Consider the following 21,063-nt stretch of genomic DNA (forward strand, 5'->3'; position numbering starts at 1 on the left):
AGAGAGAGAGTTCTCAGGAGCTTACAGAAATCAACCCCACTTCTGCCAGAACAGTCAAGGCAGTCTTCAACTGCTGTAACCACAAGAACAAGGGAGCTCTTTAAGTCTCTCTTTCTCTCTCAAAGCCCACTTCACTGAGACCTCCTGTATAAACAACCTGCTGCTTATTCAACATCAGAAGCCACCAAAGGAGCTGATTTCTGAGTTCAGGATTTCAATGCCTTGACTTTGAAAATAGAATCTGCATGCAAGGAATAAATTGCAAGGGTAATACGTACAGTCTGTACGTATTAAATATTTGTATCAATGTTTTGCTGTTAACAGCATCACACTTGGTAAATTTTTGATACTTTCAATAGCAGTTGGTCTTATAAACTAACCATTTGAACAAAAGCAATGTCACTTGTTAGTTTGAAAATTAAGCAATTCAAAGCTAAAAGGGAGTTAAATGAATGAGTCACATTCATGCACCCGCCAAGGACAGATAAGCAGGGGGTATGGTGACTGGTAATGGCTTATTGGTATTATCACTAGACATTAATCTAGAGACCCAGATAACGTTCCGTGGACCCCAATTCAAAACCTGCCATCCTCACCTCATCTGGCCTATATGTGACTCCAGACCCATGGCAATGTGATTGACTTTCAATTGTCCTCTGAAATGGCCTAGCAAGCCACTCAGTTGTATCAATCACTAGACAGTCTCAAAGAAATGAAAACAGATGAATCACCTGACACTGACCTAGGCACCAGAAGAGACAATGGCAGAAACAGCCCTGTCAACCCTGCAAAGTCCTCCTCACTAACACCCAGGGGCTAATGCCAACACTGGGAGAGTTGTCTCACAGATTAGCCAAGCTCACGGAATCATACCTTCGAGATAATGTCCCAGACCCCACCATCACCATCCCTAGATATGTTCTGTCCCACTGGCAGGAGAGACCCAGCAGAGGGGGCAGCACAGTGAGATACAGTCAGGAGGCAGTTGCTCTGGGAGTCCTCAACTCCGGACCTCATGAAGTCTCGTGACTTCAGGTTAGACATGATCAAGGAAACCTCCTGCTGATTACCACGTACATCCCCTCTTGGCTGACGAATCGGTACCCCTCCATGTTGATCAACACTTAGAGGAAGCACTGAGGATGGCAAAGGCAGAAAATGTACTCTGGGTGATGGATTTCAATGTCCACCATCAAGTGTGGCTCAGCAGCAGCATTACTGATCGAGCTGGTCGGGTCCTACAGGACATAGCTGCAAGACTGGGTCTGTGTCAAGTGGTGAGGGAACCAATGAGGAAAAAACATACTTGACCTCATTCTTCCCAATCTGCCAGCTGCAAATACATCTGGCCATGACAGTATCGGTAAGAGTGACCACTGCACAGTTCTTGTGGAGACAATGTCCCACCTTCACATTGAGAATACCCTCCATCGTGCTGTGTGGCACTATCACTGTGCTAAATGGGATAGACTTCAATCAGAACTAGCAGCTCAAGACTGGGCATCCATGAGGTGATGCTGTCCATCAATATCAGCAGAACTGTACTCCAGCACAATCTGTAACCTCACGGCCTGGCATATCCCCCATTAAACCATTACCATCAAGCCAGGGAATCAACCCTGGTTCAATGGAGAGTGCAGGAGGGCATGCCAGGAGCAGCATCAGGTATACCTGAAGGTGAGATGTCAACCTGGTGAAGCCACCAAGCAGGACTACCTGCGTGCCAAATGGCATAAGCAGCAAGTCATAGACAGAGCTAAGCAATCCCACCACCAACATATCAGATCTAAACTCTGCAATCCTCCCACATCCAGGCGTGAATGGTGGTGGATAATTAAACACCTCGTTGGAGGAGGAGGCTCCACAAATATCCCCATCCTCAATGATGGAAGAGCCCAGCACATCAGGGCAAAAGGTAGGGCTGAAGCCTTCGCAGCAATCTTCAGCCAGAGGTGCCAAGTGGATGATCCATCTCTGCCTCTTCCAGTGACTCCCTGCATCACAGATGTCAGTCTTCAGTCAATTCGATTCACTCCACGTGATGTCAAGAAATGGTTTGAGACACTGGATACTGCAAAGGCTATGAACCCTGACAATACTCCAGCAAATGTACTGAAGACGTGTGCTCCAGAACTTGCCGCTCCCCTAGCCAAGCTCTTCCAGAACGGGTACAACACTGCATCTACCCAACAATGTGGAAAATTGCCCAATTATGTCCTGTACCTAAAAAGCAGGACAAATCCAACTCAGCCAACAACTGCCCTATCAGTCTACTCTCTATCATCAGTAAAGTGATGGAAGGTGTCATCAATAGGGCTATCAAGCAGTACCCACTCAGCAATAACCTGCTCAATGACACTCAGTTTGAGTTCTGCCAGGGTCACTCAACTCCTGACCCCTTTACAGCCTTGGTTCAAACATAGACAAAAAAGCTGAATTCCAGAAGGGATGTGAGAGTGACAGCCCTTGACATCAAGGCTGTATTTGACAGAGTATGGCATCAAGGAGCATGAACAAAACTGGAATCAATAGGTATCAGGGGGCAAACACTCCGCTAGATTGGAGTCATACTTGGCACAAAGGAAAATGGTTGTGGTTGTGGAGGGTCAGGCAACTCAGCTCCAGGACATCTCTGCAGGAGTCCCTCAGGGTAGTGTCCTAGGCTCAATAATCTTCAGCTGCCTCATCAATGATCTTCCCTCTGTCATAAGGTCAGAAGTGGGGATGTTCACTGATGATTGCACAGTGCTCAGCACCACTCGTGATTCCTCAGATACTGAAGCATCCCATGTTCAAATGCAATAAGATCTGGACAATATCCAGGCACGGGCTGACAAGTGAAAAGTAATATTCACTCCACACAAATGCCAGTGAATGACCATCACCAATAAGAGACAATCTAACCATCCCCGCTTTGATATTCAATTTTGTTACCAAAAATGAACCCCAGCATCAGCATTCTGGGAATTATCATTGATCAGAAACTCAGCTGTACTCACCACATATACACAGTGACTACAAGAGCAGGTCAGAGGCTAGGAGTCTTGCAGTGAGTAACTCACTCCCTGACTCCCCAAAGCCTATCCACCATCTACAAGGCACAAGTCAGGAGTGTGATGGAATACTCCCTAGTTCCCTGGATGGTGCAACTCCAACAACACTCAAGAAACTTGACACCATCCAGGACAAAGCAGCCCACTTGATTTTGGCATCATATCCACAAGCATCCACTCCCTCCACCAGCGATGCTCAGTAACAGCAGTGTGTACTATCTACACTGCAGAAATTCACCAAAGATCCTCAGACAGCACCTTCAAAGCCCATGACCACTTCCATCTAGAAGGACAAGGGCAGCAGATACCTGGGAACACCACCCCCTGCATGTTCCCCTCCGAGCTCCTCATCATCCTTACTTGGAAATATATCACTGTTCCTTCACTGTTGCTGGGTCAAAGTCCTGGAGTCAACCTACAGCAGGTAGGTTCAAGAAGGCAGCTCACTACCACTTTCTCAAGGGGCAACTAGGGAAGGGCAATAAATTCTGGGCCCAGCCAGAGACATTCACATCCCACAAAAGGAAAAGAAAGGCCTTGGTGGCAGGTGGGTGGGGGAGAGTGGCAGGTGGGTGGGGGAGGGTGACAGATGGGCAGGGGGAAGATGACAGGTGGGCGGAGGAGAGTGATGTTTGGGCGGGGGAGGGTGGCAGGTGGGCAGGGGGAGGGTAATGTGTGGGCGGGGAGGGTGGCAGGTGGGCTGGGGCGGGTGGCAGGTGGGCGGGGAGGGTGATGTGTGGACGGGGGAGGGTGGTAGGTAGGCTGGGGGAGGGTGGCAGGTGGGCAGGGAGGGTGATGTGTGGGCAGGGGAGGGTGGCAGGTGGGCGGGGGAGGGTGATGTGTGGGCGGGGAAGGGTGGCAGGTGGGTAGGGGGAGGATGATGTGTGGGTGGGGGAGGGTGGCAGGTGGGCAGGGAAGGGTCATGTGTGAGCGGGGAGAGTGGCAGGTGGGCGGGGGAGGGTGATGTGTGAGCGGGGAGAGTGGCAGGTGGGCGGGGGAGGGTGATGTGTGAACAGGGAGATTGGCAGGTGGGCAGGGAGGGTGATGCGTGAGCGGGGAGAGTGGCAGGTGGGTGGGGAGGGTGATGTGTGGGTGGGGAGGGTGATGTGTGGGTGGGGGAGGGTGATGTGTGGGTGGGGGAGGGTGGCAGGTGGACGGGGGAGGGTGATGTGTGAGCAGGGAGATTGGCAGGTGGGCAGGGAGGGTGATGTGTGGGTGGGGGAGGGTGGCAGCGGGTGGGGGAGGGTGGCAGATGGGCAGGGGGAGGGTGGCAGTGGGTGGGGGAGGGTGGCAGATGGGCAGGCGGAGGATGGCAGGTGGGTGGGGAGGGTGCTGTGTGGGCAGGGGAGGGTGGCAGATGGGCGGGGGAGGGTGGCAGGTGGGCAGGGGAGGGTGATGTGTGGGCAGGGGACGGTGGCAGTGGGCAGGGCAGGGTGATGTGTGGGTAGGGGACTGTGGCAGTGGGCAGGGGAGTGTGGCAGGTGGGCAGGGGAGTGTGGCAGTGGGCAGGGTGATAGGGTGGTAGGTGGGCAGGTAGGTCAAATATGAAATGGAGAAGGAGGATTTTGGGAGGGGTGACAGGCGAATAGAGTCGGGTGGATTTAGGTGATTGAGATTTAAGAGAGGAGTGCAGTTAGTTTGTGTGGGTGGGGGGGGGGGAAGATTGGGCAGGGTGAGGAATTCTATTTATTGTGCAATCAGGAGGTTACCAAGCCATCGAGGGGTCCGTGGCAGTGATTGTGGACTTCAACTGTGTTCTTATCCAGGAGCTATACCAAGTTTTCTTCTGTTGGATGTTTCCTGGACAACTATCCAGGCAAGTAATTCCGCACTGTCTGTAGTCCCCAGCTCTAACTGTCAGTCATTGACTTGTTCTGAGAGCTCACTGGAGCAGTAGAACTGCCCATTGCCAGCTGAAGCCTATGGGGCACCCCCAGAGTCTTTGTATTGGAATCTCTGACGGGTTCCCATGGCACATTCAGCCTCTGCTTACACATACCAGAGCATCTCAGCAATGAAACCCCATCTGTCTGCTTTTGTGGTTCACAATTTCACACTGAATACAGGGTTCCAGACAATAGAGGGAAGCAGAGACCAGGTGAACGTGACAGTCAAAGTGGCCATAAGGGTTGATTTAATGAAATACTGCAGGTTACTGACAATGTCACTGCTGTTGATGAAACATGTAAGACTGAAGCTGGTAACAGCCTTCAGGATGTGGGACTCACACTGTGACCAGAACCATGCCCCAAATTGATCACAACCACAGTCTCACAGAGAGAGCAGCTTATTGAATCCTCAGTTGCTGAGGCTCCTCTGAATATTGTTAAAACTTAAAACAACACATAGGTTTGCTCAACATCTGCCATGGGGAAGATGTTATTAAAAGCCATTATTAAAAATGTGATGGTCATGCACAGAGAAATTCAAAGCAATCAGGCAGAGTCAAGGTTCCGTAGAAGGGAGATCATGTTTAACCCAACATAAAAATCCAAAGAACTGCAGATGCTGGAAATCAGAAACAAAAACAAAAATTGCTGGAGAAACTCAGCAGGTCTGGCAGCAGGTCTGGAGGAGAGAGAGGCAGAGTAAACATGTCAGACCCAGTGACCCTCGTTCAGAACTGTTTAACCCATCCATTGGAGTTTGGTAAAAGTAATATGTTCTGTGGATGAAGGGGAAGGTAAAGTGAATGGAGAGTCTTTACATTTCCAGAATGTACTTAATAATATGCCACATCAAAGGTAATTGTGGAAAATATTGGATTATGTTATAGAGTGTAACACATGGATAGATTAAGGCAGGGAGGTGATTTGACTAATGGGCTTGATTTTGGAAGTGCCAGAGAGGGCAAAAGAGAGAGGATGGGAAATGAGGAAAAGGATGTGAGGGAAGACAGGAGTGTTGATAGTGAACAAAGAAATGATTGTCTTCCAATGGGCAAGAAAGAGAGAAGCAGGGTTAATGATAGAGAAAAGTTTTCTTTCTGGTCAGCAGCCTCCCACTTATCCACATTAAACATCACCTGCCAAATGCTGGTCCATTCACCCAAACCTAACTACATCCATTTGAAAATTTCTTAATCCTTCATTGCAATTTACTGTCTAACCTATTTCAGTGCCATCTATAAATTTGGGTCTCAGTCCCACCCCTCGAACTCAGCACCACCTTCCTAACCTGCAATCTTCTTCCTGACCTCTCCGCCCCCACCCCCACTCCGGCCTATCACCCTCACCTTAACATCCTTCCACCTATCGCATTTCCAACGCCCCTCCCCCAAGTACCTCCTCCCTACCTTTTATCTTAGCCTGCTGGACACACTTTCCTCATTCCTGAAGAAGGGCTTATGCCCGAAACGTCGATTCTCCTGTTCCCTGGATGCTGCCTGACCTGCTGCACTTTTCCAGCAATACATTTTCAGCTCTGATCTCCAGCATCTGCAGTCCTCACTTTCTCCTAGAAACTTAACATCCCTGGTTATACAGGGTGGGCAAAAGCTGAGGAGGTGTAGTGGGCTCAGTCAAATAGAGTATCATTACCCTTGAGTGAGATACAGTTTCTGAATTAGTATCTACTTGGTAGGAGGTGAGAAACAGGAAAGGAGCAGGATCTTGTTAAGTCTTTATTATAGAGTTCCAAATAATGGGGAGGAAGTAGAAAACATTTGTTGGCAAATTATGGAATCCCGCAGGACAGGTAGGATTGTGATAGTTGGTGATGTCAATTACCCTCAGACGGACTGGGGAAAGGGTAGAGTGTGGGGGTACAAATGGGGAGAAATCTCTGCAATGTGTGTAGGTGAACTTTCCGGTCCTACCAGGGAGGGATCTGAGCTGGGTCTGGTCTGAGGAAATGAGGCAGGCCGAGTGGAGAACGTCTCGGGGGAGGGGGGGGGGGGGAGCATTTGGGAAATAGCAGTCGTAATAAAAGAAGGTTCAATATCAAGTTGGAAAAGGATAAAAATCAGTCAAAGATTAAGATGCCAAACTGGGAAAGGGCAGATTTCAGGGGTCTGAAAATGGAACTGGAGCGTGTTGATTGGAAACACATTTTGGTGGATAAAATAATGGATGAAGAATAGAATATCAAAAGGGTTGCAAGCTAGGTACATCCCATGGGGAATCCAAAGGTAATGACTAAGGATATTGATGGGAAAATAAGAAAGAAAAGGTGGACAAAATGGAATAATATTAGTGACAGAAATCAAGAAGAGTATCTCAAATGCAGACGAGAGGTTGCAGCTGGAATAAGGAATGCTAAGAGAAAGCATGAGGAAAGGATAGCAGGCTGTGCTCAAACAGATAGTTAAACGTCCTTCAAGATTTGTGAAGGATTGAGTGGGACCTACAAGGAACAATGAGGGTAAGCTGCCCACTGAAGCAAAGGATTTGACAGAGGCACTTAATGAATAAAAAATTTGAAAGCACTGTGGTTGCTGGTAATCAAAAACAAAAATAAATTGCTGGAAAAGCTCAGCAGGTCTGACAGCCTCTGTGGAGAGAAATCAGAGTTAATGTTTCAGATCCAGTAACCCCTTTAGCAGCCACCCAGGGTGACTGTTATCCACTCCTTTGTCCAACTATTCTTCTCTCTCTTTGGGCTCTATCTCCACCTATCATTTACTCCTCACCCCCTCCCCTTACTCTAGCTTCTGAATAGAAACCATCTTTTCCCAAGCTACCATCAGTTCTGAGGAAGGGTCACCTGGACCTGAAACGTTATCTCCGATTTCTGTCCACACATGCTGCCAGACCTGCTGAGCTTTTCCAGTAATTTTCACTCATGTTCTAAATGAATATTTTGCTCCTGTCTTTACCAAATTAGAAGCTGTTGATAATGGCCCAGTTAAAAATGTGGGTGTTGAGCAACTGAGCAGTATTGTGATAGATAAAGATGAGGTGATAGCACTCTAGGTACAGATGTTGGTGGAACGGACTCAGATGGGACACATCCTAGATTGCGGAGATAGGCAAGGAATAAACTGCAGAGGTATTGACGGAAATTTTCCATGCCTCCTTGAACGCAGGATTAGTCCCAGAGGACTGGAAGATTGCAAATGTGACACTGTTGTTTAGAAAGCAAAAGTTAATTCAGGAAACTACAGAGCTGTCAGCTTGACATCAATAGCAGGAAAACTGATGGCGGTTGTAATATACACTTAGAGAAAAATAAGTTAATACTGGACAGTCAACGTGGATTTGTCAAGGGCAGGTCATGTCTGACAGATTTCATTGCGTTCTTTGATGAGGTGATACAGTGGACAAGGGTACTGTTATCAATATTGCATATTTGAATTTTCAGAAAGCTTTTGGTACGATGCTATATGGCAGGTTGTTTAGCAGATTAGACACGTTTGGAATTGATGGGTCCTTGGCAGCATGGAATAGAAGTTGGCTAAAAGGTAGGAAACAGAGGGTCAATATTGATGTGCATTTTTCACATTGGAGACAAGTTTGTTGAGAACAAAGCCTCACAATTTGCAGCTGATCCTAAGCGAAGGAGGAGAGTGTATTGTGAGGATGTTGCCAAGTGACTTCACAGAGATGTTGACAATTTGGCCCAATGGGTGGGCACCTGGCAGATCAACTTCAATGCAGAGAAATGGGCGGGAATGCATTTTGGCTGGAGAGACACAGAGAGACAATTCAGGTTCAATGGAGGGGGGGGGGGGGGGTACAGGAGCAGATTCATGTGCATGATTCTCTGAAGGTGACAAGGCAAGTTGAAACAATTGTTAAGAAGGTTTGTAGGATCCTTGGGTTTATAATTAGAGGCAAAGAATATAACAGTAAGCAAGTAATGCTACACCTCTCCAAATCATTGGTCACACCTTGTGTAAGGAAGGATGTCAAAGCCCTGGAGAGAGTTCAAAAGAGATTTACTACAATGACACCTGGAATGAGGGATTTTAGACACAATGAAAGATTAGAGCAATTAAGCTTATCCTCCTTGGAACAGAGAAAATTAAGAGGTGATCTGTCAGTGTTTCATCTCGTCCCTATGGGCTTCCACTGACCTCACTCTCAAACCCTCCCAATGCTTCTCATCCTCTGCATTAGCAAGAGGGAGCCTGGCTGGACTCTGACTGTATAAGACCTCTTTCACAGGATGTGGGCATCTCCTGCTGAACCAGGATTTATTTCTGTGAGAAACGAATCTCACACACTTCAATAATTTCAGTCCAAGACAAGATCTGAATCAGTATTGTCATTTATTTCGCTCTTGCAAGAGAGGTGTGGTGTCTACTGTGTACAAAGGCAGTCAGACACACACACACACTGAATTCAACTAGTACACAATATTTATGTAATTTGTTTCTCTTCTCTCCTCCCATTGCTCCTCCCCTGTTTACATCTCCCACTTCTTTATGACCGGTGCCCATTACTCTTGTTTATTTCTTGCCTTATCCGGCCTTGTCTGTGACAAAATGCTTATTTCTGGCCTCACAAGGCCATTTGACCACATCCTGCTGTGGTCCATTGTTAGGTATATCCTCCCTCACTATCATCTGTTTCCCTTACTTGTTATGATCTTATAACCTCATGATTTCTTGATTGTGGTTTGTTCTTGTTTTTGCAGAAGCAGGAAATAGATGCTTATAACTACTGTTTGTGCAGGTATATCTAGCTTAACCCCCTCCCCTCACAGCACCTTATCTATTTGTCTGTAACATCTACCATTGTTTGCAGGCACATTTCATTCTTGTATGCACATTTTAGCTAATACAAAAACAATTATGTATTTCCTTCACATAGTTTTCATTCTTGTTGACTCAGCTCTTGACTGAAACAATTATACACTGGTGTGAGTTCATTTACCTTGCATAAGTAATTATGATTGCAGAAGTAACACTACTTTATCTATATCCCACATTTCCCCTCCCTAATGGCCCCTTAAACCCAGGGAGTCAATGGCGAAAGCTTTGCTAATCCACTGAGTACAATAATTAAACACACAGCTGTGATTCACGATAAACAATAGATATTTATTCTGTTAAAGTGTAATATTCTCTCTATTACAATCAGCCATTGCTGCTGGTTTCTTGTTCGGGAGGTCCAGGGTGAGACTGCCTGAATCTCTCTGACTGGTCACACCATGTTCTGGAATGTTCTCGAATTTCCTTCATTTCTCCGCCTCCTCACTCAGCTGGTGAATAGGCAGTGTGAGCTACAAACAGCAGAACTGATGGTTACCCTGAGCAACACGCAAACTACAGCAGTACATTGATTTGGGACGTTAGCTGTTTCCTAACTCGATTACACTCTCTATCTCCCTCACTCTTATTTGCTCACTCACACCATCTTTCTCCAGTGTCTCTTACAATTGTTCCCAATTACAATCCACCTATCTATTTATCTGTTGTCAGTTCATTGGTCTATCCATCTGCTTATCTATCTTTCTATCCAGCTATCTGTCTGATTTCCTATCTGTGTATTAATCTATCTGTCCGTCTGTCTGTCCATCCCATCCTTCTTACTTTCTTTTTAATATTTCAAGTAAAGTAGACCACAGTAGGTCTGGTAGTGTCTGTGGTGAGAGAAATAGAGTTAACGTTTTTGGTCAAAGACTTTTCATCAGAATACTGTACAGTCTCTCTCTCTCTCTCTCTCTCTCTCTTTCATACTGACTCTTTGTCTCGCTCACTAGCATTCTCACAATTCTCTTTTTCTCAGGGGCTGTCCATGTTTCTTTCTCTCTGCCCTTTGTAGTTCCAGCATTTCTTCCTGAGCTGTCCCCCACTCAGCACCAGGATCTCCACCATCGATGGGGTAAGGAGAAAGATCCATGCCCCCATCCAGAACACCATTGAAGCTCATGCTGTTAGTGCCAATCTGATCCATAGAGCCAGCCATCCAACCAACTGGGCAAGCCCTGCCCCTCCCAGGTTGCTGTGGCACTGTTACAGGGTGTTGTAGCCTGAGCAGTGGGAGAGGGCCCAGCTTTCTGCCCAGCAAGTGGCTGAGCAGGAATCTCTCCTGCTCTCAGCTCCTGCCCTTGGAGGGTTTACAAGTTGCTCCTCAGCCTGTTTGACCACACTATGACACATCTTCTTTCATCAGCAAACCTGGAATGGGACTTGAACTTGTAGCTTCCAGTTCAGAGGCAGGGACACTACCCACTGTATAACAACTTCCAGGATTTGTAACATCTCAATAACATTGACTACCAAGACTAATGCATGTGTATGTGTATGTGTGGAAGGTTGTGTGCAAATGTGTGTGTGTGAGAAAGAGAGACTGTAAGAGTGTGTGTGTTGCTTGTGTGCGTGTGTAAGAGATTCTGTGTGCAAGTGTGTGTGAGAGTGAGCCTGTAAAAGAGTGTGTGAGAGTATGTATGAGTGTATGTGTGAGAAAGTGAGTGAGTGAGAATGTCGGTGACTGTGCGAGATTGTGTGGGTATGTGAGTAAGAGTCAGTGTCAGTGTATGAGAGTGTGTGCATCAGTGTGTGTGAGAGTGCGTGTGCGCCTGTCTGTATGTGAGAAAGAGTGTGTGTGTGTGGGATGAGCTGACACAGTTGACTGTACCTTTCCTGTCCTTCTTTATCTGCCTGATGAAGGTCTTTGCTTTGATCACCGCTGCCACGACCAGGACGGCAGTGGAAACAATGGCACCGGCTGCGTACCAGTGTGACCGGATCTCTTTATACCGGGTCGCTGGAAAAGAAACAAGATTCCAGAAAAGAGATTTCGCCCACGAGGAAAATTCACTCACCCTCAGAGACCAAGAGCAGACTCGTCGAAGGAATAGATAGATTCCTGTGGATATTCAGTATCTGGGATAGGCTTGGGACACGCTCACACACAGTGAGCAGCCCAGGCCCACACTGAGACTCCGAGCTGGGTAACACCGTCAGTCCCAGACTGGCCTCACACCAGGGGAGCTCCTTGGGCACCTTTAGGCGTGGCGAGAGTTGATTTTGGAAAGGTTGTGACCTGTTGAGGCCACATACAGGGAGCAGTTGTAAATGGCCTAGTGAAAACTATTCTGCACTGAGCAGTTACTAGGCTCCAGTTAGGACTCAAGAACACACAAAGTCATTGCTGTCTGCAACCAAACAGAGAGATTTGATTCTGTATCTACACATTCGACACACACTCAAACCAGTCTGAGCAAGCTCACAGACCTGGCTAAAGATTGACCAGAGGAGATTTACATGACTCACCTCTTAAAGGGATACTGTCCCAACTTTAACACAAGTCAACTATAAGACATGCCAAATTCAACACGCACCAACTATAACACGTACCAACTATAACACGCACCAACTATAACACACAGTGAAAGCCTGTGGGTGTACTCACTCAGGACAGTGAAACGGTGAAACAATCCTTGTTCCAACACTGGGTTCCAGATGGTGCAGGTGTAGTTCCCACTCAGCCCAGCCTTCAGTTTGAGTGAGCTCTTCACAGACACACTCCCATCAGTGCTGTTGGTCAGCTCAGTGAGCAGGAACCGTGTCATGGTGTCACCCAGGTCATTGTGCCAGCTGACCTCCGGAGTGGGGTACCAGCCCGAGGACTGGCAGGTCAGCACCGAGCGCCCACCTCCTGTTACCCACGATTGGATGTACGGACCATAGCCTATAGCTGACAGGAGAGAAACACAGGATATCTTTAGAGACACCGCTTTGAGGCTGCCCTTTGCTGAGTAAAATGGGACAGGGTCATATCCTGGAGAATAGGACAGCAACCTCCCACCAGAACATCCTGGGCACTACACCTGCTCTCCTGACACTGGGCTGCAGCCCCACACAGATGGTCAACCTTTTAGGGGAGAAGATGGCCTCAAGGTATTATCGCTGGACTGTGAATCCAAAGACCCAAGTAATGTTCCAGGGACCCAAGTTCAAATCCCACCACAGCAGATGGTAGAATTTGAATTAAATACAAATCTGGAATGAAGAGTTTAATGATGACCATGAATCCATTGTTGAAAAAGACTCATCTGGTTCACTAATGCCGTTTGGGGAAGTAAACTGCCATCCTTACATGGTCTGGCCTATACATGACTCCAGCCCCACAGCAATGTGGATGACGCTTAGCTGTCCTCTGGGATGGACAATAAATGCTGGCTTCATCTGTAACACTCTCATCCAATTAATAAATAAACACACCTTGGGGTGGGTTTAATTCTAGTCCTTTCTTGTCTCCCAGTCATCAGCACCGTTCTTTCCTTTGCCCCCAACCTGACCCTCCTCCCTTTTCTCTCTACCCAGGATGCACTGCAAAGTGCCAGATCCTCATTCCAATTGGGTCTCAATGGCCTTAGAGACAAGATCAAGGTTAACTACAATTGTGTAGAAGCTCAGGTCAGTTTTAATAATACAAGAGTATCTTGTTGATTGTTGGGGGGGGAATGGAATATGTTATGGGATTTTAACAACAGATTGCTGGGACCATGTCTGCAGGGTCCTAAATTGCACAAGACACAGCTCACAGGAAGGTCATGAGATTGCTTCCTGGGATGGCAGGGGTTATGTTGTAAAAAATGGTGGACCTGTATCCATTGGAGTGGTGAAGAATGAGTGGTGACCTCATTGAAACATGTAAGTTCCTGAACGGACTGGACAAGGTGCATACTGAGAAGATATTTTCCCAGTGTGGGTGAGTCAAGAACTAGGGACGTGGTTTGGAAAGAAAGGGTCTTGCCGCCTAAATAAGAGAGAGATGGTGAGTGGAGGAGATGGGGCGTGGCTGAGGAAGACCTCCATCTTGGATATCTTTCTCCCAATGCCTTAAATTTTTCCATTCAAAGGTGTATTCAGCAGCCACTATAAAGGTGGGAATGGCCAAGGGAAGGCAGCATTATTGGCCGTCCTGTCTTACCAATGAGATGTTAAATCCAAGCCAACCCCCTGCAACCCTCCCCTCCCCCAAGGGGCTGTTAAGATACATTTCAAGATGTGATTGGGGGCTGTTGCATTTCCGACACACTTCAGACTGATTTCACTTGGGCACATCCAGAGGGGGAGGTGAACGTTTCTACAGTAATGCAGTTCCTGTTGTGTTGTACGGTACTCACCAGGCAGTGTATAAGTGGAAGAGATGCCCTGGTACAGTAGTGGGTTCCAGATGGTGCAGGTGTAACTGCCTTTGGAGCCAGTGGGGAAGGTCATGGCACTACGTACCCGGACTGTGCCATTTCTGCTGTCTGTCTCATGGGTCTGGGAAGATTTGGTGATGTTCCGCCACGCGGGGTTTTGCCAGGTCACATTCGGTACAGGATACCAGCCTGTGGACTCACAAACCAACACTGAGTCGTTCTTCTTTGTGACAAATGAGTAAAATCTGGGAGAACGGCCAATGGCTCCAGGAGACAGAAAATAAATTCATTCTGTTAACAATCATTCCTTCAAGATTAAACAAAGAAACAGTGTCTGAACTATTAAAAATATACTGTGTCTATTTCTTTTCGCCAAGACTAAACTAGGATAATTCATTTTACAAAGGGAGAATCAATCATTGCTCCTTAAACTCTCAGGACAAGGACAGCATGGGGTTAAAGATACAGAGGAAAGCTCCCTCTACTGTCCCCATCAAATACTCCCAGGACAGGGACAGTGTGGGGTTAGATACAGAGTAAAGCTCCCTCTACATTATCCCCATCAAACACCTCCAGGACAGGGACAGTGTGGGGTTAGATACAGAGTAAAGCTCCCTCTACATTGTCCCCATCAAACATTCCCAGGACAGGGACAGTATGGGGTTAGATACAGAGTAAAGCTCTCTCTCTACTGTCCCCATCAAACACTCTAGGATAGGGATAGCATGGGGTTAGATACAGAGGAAAGCTACCTCTACACTGTCCCCATCAAACACTCCTGGACAGGGACAGCATAGGGTTAGATACAGAGGAAAGCTCCCTCTACTGTCCCCATCAAACACTCCAGGACAGGGACAGCATAGGGTTAGATACAGAGGAAAGCCCCCTCTACTGTCCCCATCAAACACTCCAGGATAGGGACAGCATAGGGTTAGATACAGAGGAAAGCCCCCTCTACTGTCCCCATCAAACACTCCCAGGACAGGGACAGTATGGGGTTAGATACAGAGGAAAGCTCCCTCTACTGCCCCCATCAAACACTCCAGGACAGGGACAGCATGGGGTTAGATACAGAGGAAAGCTCCCTCTACTGCCCCCATCAAACACTCCAGGACAGAGACAGCATGGGGTTAGATACAGAGGAAAGCCTCCTCTACTGTCCCCATCAAACACTCCAGGATAGGGACAGCATGGGGTTAGATACAGAGGAAAGCTCCCTCTACTGCCCCCATCAAACACTCCAGGACAGAGACAGCATGGGCTTAGATACAGAGGAAAGCCTCCTCTACTGTCCCCATCAAACACTCCAGGATAGGGATAGCACGGGGTTAGAGACAGAGTAAAGCTACGTATAAACTGTCCCCCCATCAAACTCTCCTAGGCAGGGCTTGGATGGAGAGGAACGTGTTAAGTGTGCACAACAACATTTTCTAATTCAGTATGTGGATGCACCTACTGGAGAAAGTGCAAAACTTGACCTACTCTTGGGAAATAAGGCAGGGGCAGGTGACTGAGGTGTCTGTGGGGGATCATTATGGGGCTTGTGACCAGAATTCTATTAGTCTTAAAATAGTGATGACAAACAATAGACAGGATCCAAAAGTTAAAGTTCTAAATTGGAGGAAGGCCAACTTTGATGGTATTAGGCAAGAAATTTCAAAAGTTGATTGTGGGTGAACGTTCACAGGTAAAGAGCTGGCTGAAAAATGGGAAGCCTTCAAAATTGAGATTACAAGAGTCCAGAGACTGTATGTTCCTGTTAGAATGAAAGGCAAGGCTAGTAGGTGTAGGGAATGCTGGATGACTAGAGAAACTGAGGGCTTGGTCAAGAAAAAGAAGGAAACATATGCCAGGTGACAGAGATCGAGTGAATCCTCAGAAGTGTATAAGTAGAGGTATACTTAAGAGGGAAATCAGGAGAACAAAAAAGGAGACATGAGGTAGCTTTGGCAAATAGTATTAAGGAGAATCCAAAGGGATTCTATAAATACATTAAAGACAAAAGAGTAACTCAGGAGAGAATAGGGCCCCTTAAAGAGCAACAAGGCAGTCTATGTGTGGAACCGAAGGAAATGGAGGAGATACTAAGTGAGTACTTTGCATCAATATTTACTGTGGTGAAAGATATGGAAGATAGAGAACGTGGGAAAATAAATAGCATCATTTGAGTAAAGCCCATATTACCAACGAGGAGATGCTGGACGTCTTAAAATGCATAAAGGTGAATAAGTCCTCAGAACCTGATCAGGCGTACCCTAGAACTCTGTGGGAAGCTAGGAAAATGATTGTTCAGCCTCTTGCTGAGATATTTGGATCATCAATAGCCACACACAAAGTGTTGGAAGACTGGAGGTTGGCTAACATGGTGCCACTGTTTAAGAAAGGTGGTAAGGAAAAGGTGGGAACTATAGACCGGTGAGCCTGACATCGGTGATGGACAAGTTGTTAGAGGGAATCCTGAGGGACAGGATGTACATGTATTTGGATAGGCAAGGACTGATTAGGGATAGTCAACATGGCTTTGTGCATGGGAAATCATGTCTCACAAACTTGATTGAGTTTTTTGAAGCAGTATTGAAGAGGATTGAAGAGGGCAGAGCGGTGGATGTGATCTATATGGACTTCAGTAAGACGTTTAATAAGGTTCCTCATGTCAGACTGGTTAGCAAGTCCACATGGAATACAGGGAGAACTAGCCATTTGGATAAAGAACTGGTTTGAGGCTAGAAGACAAGATGGTGGTGGAGGCTTGTTTTCAGACTGGGGCTGAATAGGATGGGACTGTTTTCGCTAGAGCGTCGGAGGCTGAGGGATGACCTTATAGAAGTTTATAAAATCATGAGGGGCATAGGTAGGGTAAATAGACGAGGTCTTTGCCCCAGGGTTGGGGAGTTCAAAACAGGTATATGAATAGGAAGGGTTTAGAGGGATATGGGCCAAATGCTGGCAAATGGGACTAGATTTAAGGAGATTGGAGACAGTAAGGACTGCAGATGCTGGAAACAGAGTCCATAAATGTGAAGCTGGAAAAACACAGCAGGTTAGACAGCATCTGAGGAGCAGGAAGGTCAATTGGGCCAAAACCCTTCATCAGGTTTTATATAGGATATCTGGTCAGCATGGATGAGTTGGACTGAAGGGTCTATTTCCATGCTGTATATCTCTATGGCTCTATGACAGGGACAGCACGGGGTTTGATACAGAGTAAAGCTCCTTCTACACTGTCCCCACCAAAAACTCCCAGGGCAGGGACAGTGTGGGGTTAGATACAGAGTAAGGGTCCTTCTACACTATCCCCAACAAACACTGTCATTATTCTGACCATGAATGAATAATATGAGTAAAAATCTAACAATCTGGCCCTGGGATTCTCCGTCAGTGATCTGTTAATCTGCATTGTTCCCAGTCACATCAATGAGATTGAAATGATATTATGGACATTGCCATTCTGGCGGTCTGTGGGACTGGGGTTTAGTTGAAGGCCTTGCTCTTACCTCCCACCTGGATAGTGATATCCTTGTGACCAGCTCCTGAGGTAGCATTGACATTGAGTCGGTATGTCCCTGCATCAGACAGACGCACATTATCTAACCTCAGGGAGACATTGCCTTCTGCAATCTCTTTCTCAAACATCTGCGCTCGGTTTCGATAGTCTGGATCCAGTTGGTCAAAGAAGGTCTTGTTGATCTGGTAACGTTGAACCAATCTGCCAGCTCCCAGTTTCTCCCATTGGACGGTGATGAGTTGGGGCTCGTTTTGTGAGTAAAAGTAACAGGGAATGATAAGATCATCTCCAGCCTGGAGTATAAATCTGTCACTGTCACATCCGACAAGGAACAACCCTGGAACTGCAAACAGGCCTTACTGTCAGAGCAGGAGATAGGAGCGAGTGAACAGGCATACAGCAGCTACACGATGTCCTGACTGGGAGAGCAGCAACATTCAACAATACATTAAAGCTAGGCTAAAGCCTAATATAACAACTGACCTCACACCATTCCTGTCAAATACCGGCCCCAATCCATCTCTAACACTGCCCCGACTCTGTTTCTGTCAAATGCAGACCCCACTTTCTCTCTCTCTAACATGGACCCCACACACACACTCTCTCTCTATCTCTCTGACACAGTCCCCACCCTCTCTGTCTGACACAGGTGCTACCCTCTCTCTACTAACAGAGACCGGCTCTCTCTCTCTCATTCACTGTCCACCCTCTCTCTCTAAAACAGTCCCCTTTCTCTCTAACACAGTCCCATCTCTCTCTCTGTCTCTAACACAGTCCCAACTTTCTCTCTCTAATATAGGCTTCACTTTCTCTCTAACACAGTCTCCGTTCTCATTCTCTGACACAGACCCTACGCTCTCTATTTAATGTGACTCTATTCTCTCTTTAACATGGTTCCCTCTCTCTGAAATCAGCTGTAAACTGAATGAATGACAGAGCAGACTTGATGGAACTCTCCTGCAGCTATTTCTTACTGTCTCACGGTCCTGCAATGGTGGTCCTTACCACCACGGCCAGTGTTCCTGAGCAAAGTGCCCATTCAGGTGGACTGTCCCAGTGACCAGGAAGACCCTCCCACACACCCTTCCAGCTCCCCAGCATCACGCCCTCGTGTGGTCATTCATTGACCTTGAAAAATCCCAGCCACATGCACACCCACACACTCTGTCACACCTTTACACACTGTCGCATAATCACACTCACACAATATCACACATCCCATTCCACACTCCCACACTGTCACACCCTTACACACTGTCAAACACTGACAGTCACACCCACACACTATCACACAGTCACGCCCTTACAATCATGTACACACTTGCTCACATCCACAGGTGTGCATGTGTTTCTCACACACGTGGTGACATATAAAGAGTGACCCAACCTCACACAGTGACACAAACCCTCACACAAACACATGTACAGTGGCACACATGTTAACACAAACCCTAACATACACACAGTGATACACCCACATACAGACAGTGACACACCTGCATTCACACGCATACTAACACACAGTGACACAGACTCTCACACACACAAACACACAGTGACAGAAACCCTCATACACACATATAGAGTGACACACATGGTAACACAGACCCTCACACACAGTGACACAGACACTCTCACACACAGCGACAAACCCTCACACACACACTGTGACTCACACAGTGACACAAACTCTCATACAGTTACACACCCACACACATGGTGATGCACCCTCACACACACCCTCACACTGACATTTTCTCACCAGTATTCGAGCCAACAGTATGATGTGACAGGGTGATCAGACTGATAAATAGGAAGATGAGATGATTCATTTCCCTGTCCAGGTGGTGCCAGGAGCCTGCTGCATAGGAAACACGTCAGTTTGTGTAAACCTGAGCACTCTGACCCACAGCCTGTGGAAAGCCCATGAACCCAATGCGGGACTGTTACTTGGAAATCCATGTTAGCATCCAAGGGGATTGTGTGTTTACACAGTGTAAGCACTGGCTGCACCAGCATAACAATGTGCTGATGTCATGGGGTAATTGTTTGTACTGTGTGATGTCAGAAAATATGGCTCAATACAACTGGCACCCTCAGTGCAGCTGAGTGGGCACAGGGGTGGGGGAAGACAAGGTGGGCACAGTATGTACAGCAGAAGAAGCAGAGTGTGCCTGACCAATCAACATCCCATAGTCACAACATCCAAGCTGCCAATTGCTGGAATATATAGAACCAGTTAAACAGTGTCTGACTCTCACCCAACCATCTTCACCTGCTTCATCAATGACCTTCCCTCCATCGTAAGGTCAGAACAGGGGATTCTTTGGGGATTTTTAAAAAATTCATTCACAAGATGTTGGCATCGCTGGCCAGGCCAGCATTTATGCCCATCCTTAATTGTTAACAGTCAACCACATTGCTGTGGGTCTGGAGTCACATATAGGCCGAACCAGGTAAGGGTGGCATTTTTCCTTCTTTAAAAATGGGCATGAGTGAACCAGATGGGTTTTTCCCCAACAATTAGCAACAGTCTTATGGCCCATCAAGTTCACACTAACCTTCTGAATATGATCCCACCATTTCCCATAGTTAACCAATCTAACTTAGACATCCCTAGACACTATGGGCAAATTAGCATGGCCAGTCCACCTAACCTAGACATCTTTGGACTGTGGGAGGAAACCAGAGCACCCGGAGGAAACCCATGCAGACACTGGGAGAATATGCAAACTCCACCCAGACAGTTGCCTGAGGGTGGAATTGAATCCATGTCCCTGGTGACGTGAGGCAACAGTGCTAACCACTGAGCCATCATCCTGTCCATATTCCTCAGAGCTGGACTGGGTTGAAGAAGAAAACTCAGTTGCTTAGAAGAAAACTCCAAAAGCAGAGGGCTGTGGGGCATCAGAGAGGAAAAGGCTGACAGTGTAAGCTGAAGGAACCCATGCCCTGAATAATAGTGAGCTGAGTTAGTAGCTTTTTTTAAACATTGTGGGGAGAAATGTTAATCTGCAAAAAATAGCAACAGATGAGGAACAGAAATTTCCAAAAAGGGAACAGATCACAGCTGTGCCAATTGAACAAAGACCTCTAGGATGAAGATTGGGGTCATCCTTCCCTGGGGTTTGAGTTTCTGCAACGCTATTGCTCATGTAGAAGTATTGGATCTTCCTTCCTTGCAACCAGATTGTTCCATTCGTTCTCATCCAGCGTAAGATTATTCCTGGTATTCTTTTATGTAAGAGACTTTTGTGCTCTTGTGTTAAATGTACACTAGCAGCCTCTTGTGAATAGGTTGCGAATGACCTCTACAGTAAAGGACAAAGGAAACTTATGGTCTATCAAGTTGGTTTCACTGTGGGATCTTACTTATCCAGTATTCCAATCAGCTGGGATCAGAAGGTGTATAACGGAGGTCAGTGCGGGAAGCAACCCTCTACTCACCTGAGGCCATAGTAA

At 46.9% G+C, this 21,063-nt stretch overlaps 1 protein-coding gene across 1 annotated transcript; it reads right to left on the reverse strand.

Annotated features, from left to right (window-relative positions):
• Nucleotides 1–11,219: 11,219 nt before the first annotated feature.
• Nucleotides 11,220–21,058, reverse strand: LOC122553156 (CD276 antigen homolog). The gene is made up of 5 exons (XM_087990992.1): nucleotides 21,049–21,058; nucleotides 17,591–17,938; nucleotides 14,076–14,360; nucleotides 12,356–12,640; nucleotides 11,220–11,707 (listed from the first exon to the last, which is right to left on the reverse strand). The coding sequence occupies exons 1-5, from the start codon at nucleotides 21,056–21,058 to the stop codon at nucleotides 11,493–11,495; spliced, it is 1,143 nt and encodes a 380-aa protein (XP_087847118.1). The 3' UTR covers nucleotides 11,220–11,492.
• Between the last annotated feature and the right edge of the window lie 5 nt (nucleotides 21,059–21,063).

Source organism: Chiloscyllium plagiosum, unplaced genomic scaffold (assembly GCF_037043375.1).
Source record: "Chiloscyllium plagiosum isolate Xiang-an unplaced genomic scaffold, Cpla_swu_hap1 HiC_scaffold_10, whole genome shotgun sequence".
NCBI lineage: Eukaryota > Metazoa > Chordata > Chondrichthyes > Orectolobiformes > Hemiscylliidae > Chiloscyllium > Chiloscyllium plagiosum.